We start from the raw sequence: 1628 nt of genomic DNA, 5'->3' as shown, positions 1-1628 counted from the left end.
ATTATTTTTATATAGAAAAATTTCGACTTGATGATAGGTTTTTTTATTAAATTGATGTTATTAATTCTTTTATATTAAAAATATTACGCAGGTTGGTATCCAATAAAATGTTCTTCTTCCCCCCCTGAGTTTGGATTAAATGATTTTGACGCATATTCGTATAAATTAATGTCCTCTCTATTTATATTACTCATATTATTACTGTTCCATCCAAGTATATTGCGTAACATGCTTCTTAAGGGTGTAAACTTGTATATAAAAAAATTTATATAAAATATATGTAACATAAATTTATATTATTTATGGAGATTTAATGATATATATTAACAAATTTATGCATTGGATTTGTATCAATGAATTTATATTTACTCTATATAAAACGCCAGATGCCATAGAAGTTGCAACAACTGCAAGAAGAATATTACCAACCTCAGTTACAGTGTGAGATTTTTCATTTAAATTTTGAGATGAATCAACAGTAGGCATGTGAATGGATGTCTCTGCTGATTTGTGTTCACTACCTCCCAAAGTACCACTGTTAAATGTAACTTTTTCAGCAGTTGCATCCTTTTCATCAATTATTTTTTGTGACATTTAAAAGTATATAGTACTTTTTCTGGATTATACTTTTCACAATCCTTATAAAAATTCTGGGCATATATTTGTATTATCTTTAGGACATAGACTGTCAAAAATTTTATACAGATGAGCTTTATTTTTACGTATTCATAAAATTCGTTACATTTGTCTTCATATTTGTCAGCTAATTCTTTAATTAGAGAATAATTAATATAGTATTCATACAATTCCTTTCTTTTTCTCCATTCAACATAACTAACCATTTCATGAATGGGTTTACATCTTTTATTCATAGGTAAATGCTCAATAAAATCATTCCATATTACATGAAGTTGTGCATAAGCCAAGTAAACATATTGTTCTTTATGCAAAATATCAAATAATCTACTATATGCCCAATAACTCAAAAGTTTGCAATCATCATATTTCTTATCTGTGCCATTTGATGCATTATATTTGGTTTTTAAATAATTAAAAATCGTTACACAAATATTTCTGTAGGGCTCATTTTTGTACATAGGATTATCACGTGAATCACAGTATTTATCGTAACCAACTGATGCAGTTGATGTTTCCAACATCTTATAAAACATCCCTGTGTATAATAACTGATCAATTGAAGAATTCTGTACCTAAATAAAATGATAAAAATAATGAAGGTTAAATAATAATCTTGAGAGAAATTATTCATAATAAATTATGTAACATGAAACATTTAAGTTATATGTATGATATCAATTATTTGTAGGAGATATTCCTTACATCACTTCCATTCCTTTTTGTTATATGATTAACTGACATTGTTTAAAATACATTAAATTTTCATTATTTTTAAATGCATATCATATATAAATAAAATTATATAATTTAGATAACTCTAATTCATAAGAAAGTTTTCATAAAGTATTCTATTAATTTATAAGATTGGTTTCATTCTTAAAATCAAAATAAAGGGTATATGGAGCATATTATATATAAGATTTGAAATTTGTAAAAATTTCTGTTCAGGGTTAAGGGTTTAGGGTTCAGGGTTTTAGGGTTCAGGGTTT

General features: G+C 25.7%; 1 protein-coding gene across 1 annotated transcript; it reads right to left on the bottom strand.

The window, feature by feature from the left end:
- Positions 1-578: 578 nt before the first annotated feature.
- On the bottom strand, positions 579-1380 carry PCYB_005620 (hypothetical protein; the record flags this gene model as incomplete). Its single annotated transcript, XM_004227983.1, has 2 exons — positions 579-1211; positions 1342-1380. The coding sequence occupies 2 exons, from the start codon at positions 1378-1380 to the stop codon at positions 579-581; spliced, it is 672 nt and encodes a 223-aa protein (XP_004228031.1).
- Positions 1381-1628: the final 248 nt, after the last annotated feature.

This window comes from Plasmodium cynomolgi (assembly GCF_000321355.1).
Source record: "Plasmodium cynomolgi strain B DNA, scaffold: 0779, whole genome shotgun sequence".
Classification (NCBI taxonomy): Eukaryota; Apicomplexa; class Aconoidasida; order Haemosporida; family Plasmodiidae; genus Plasmodium; species Plasmodium cynomolgi.
The sequence above is the reverse complement of the archived record's forward strand: the minus strand, read 5'-3'. Positions and strand labels throughout refer to the sequence as shown.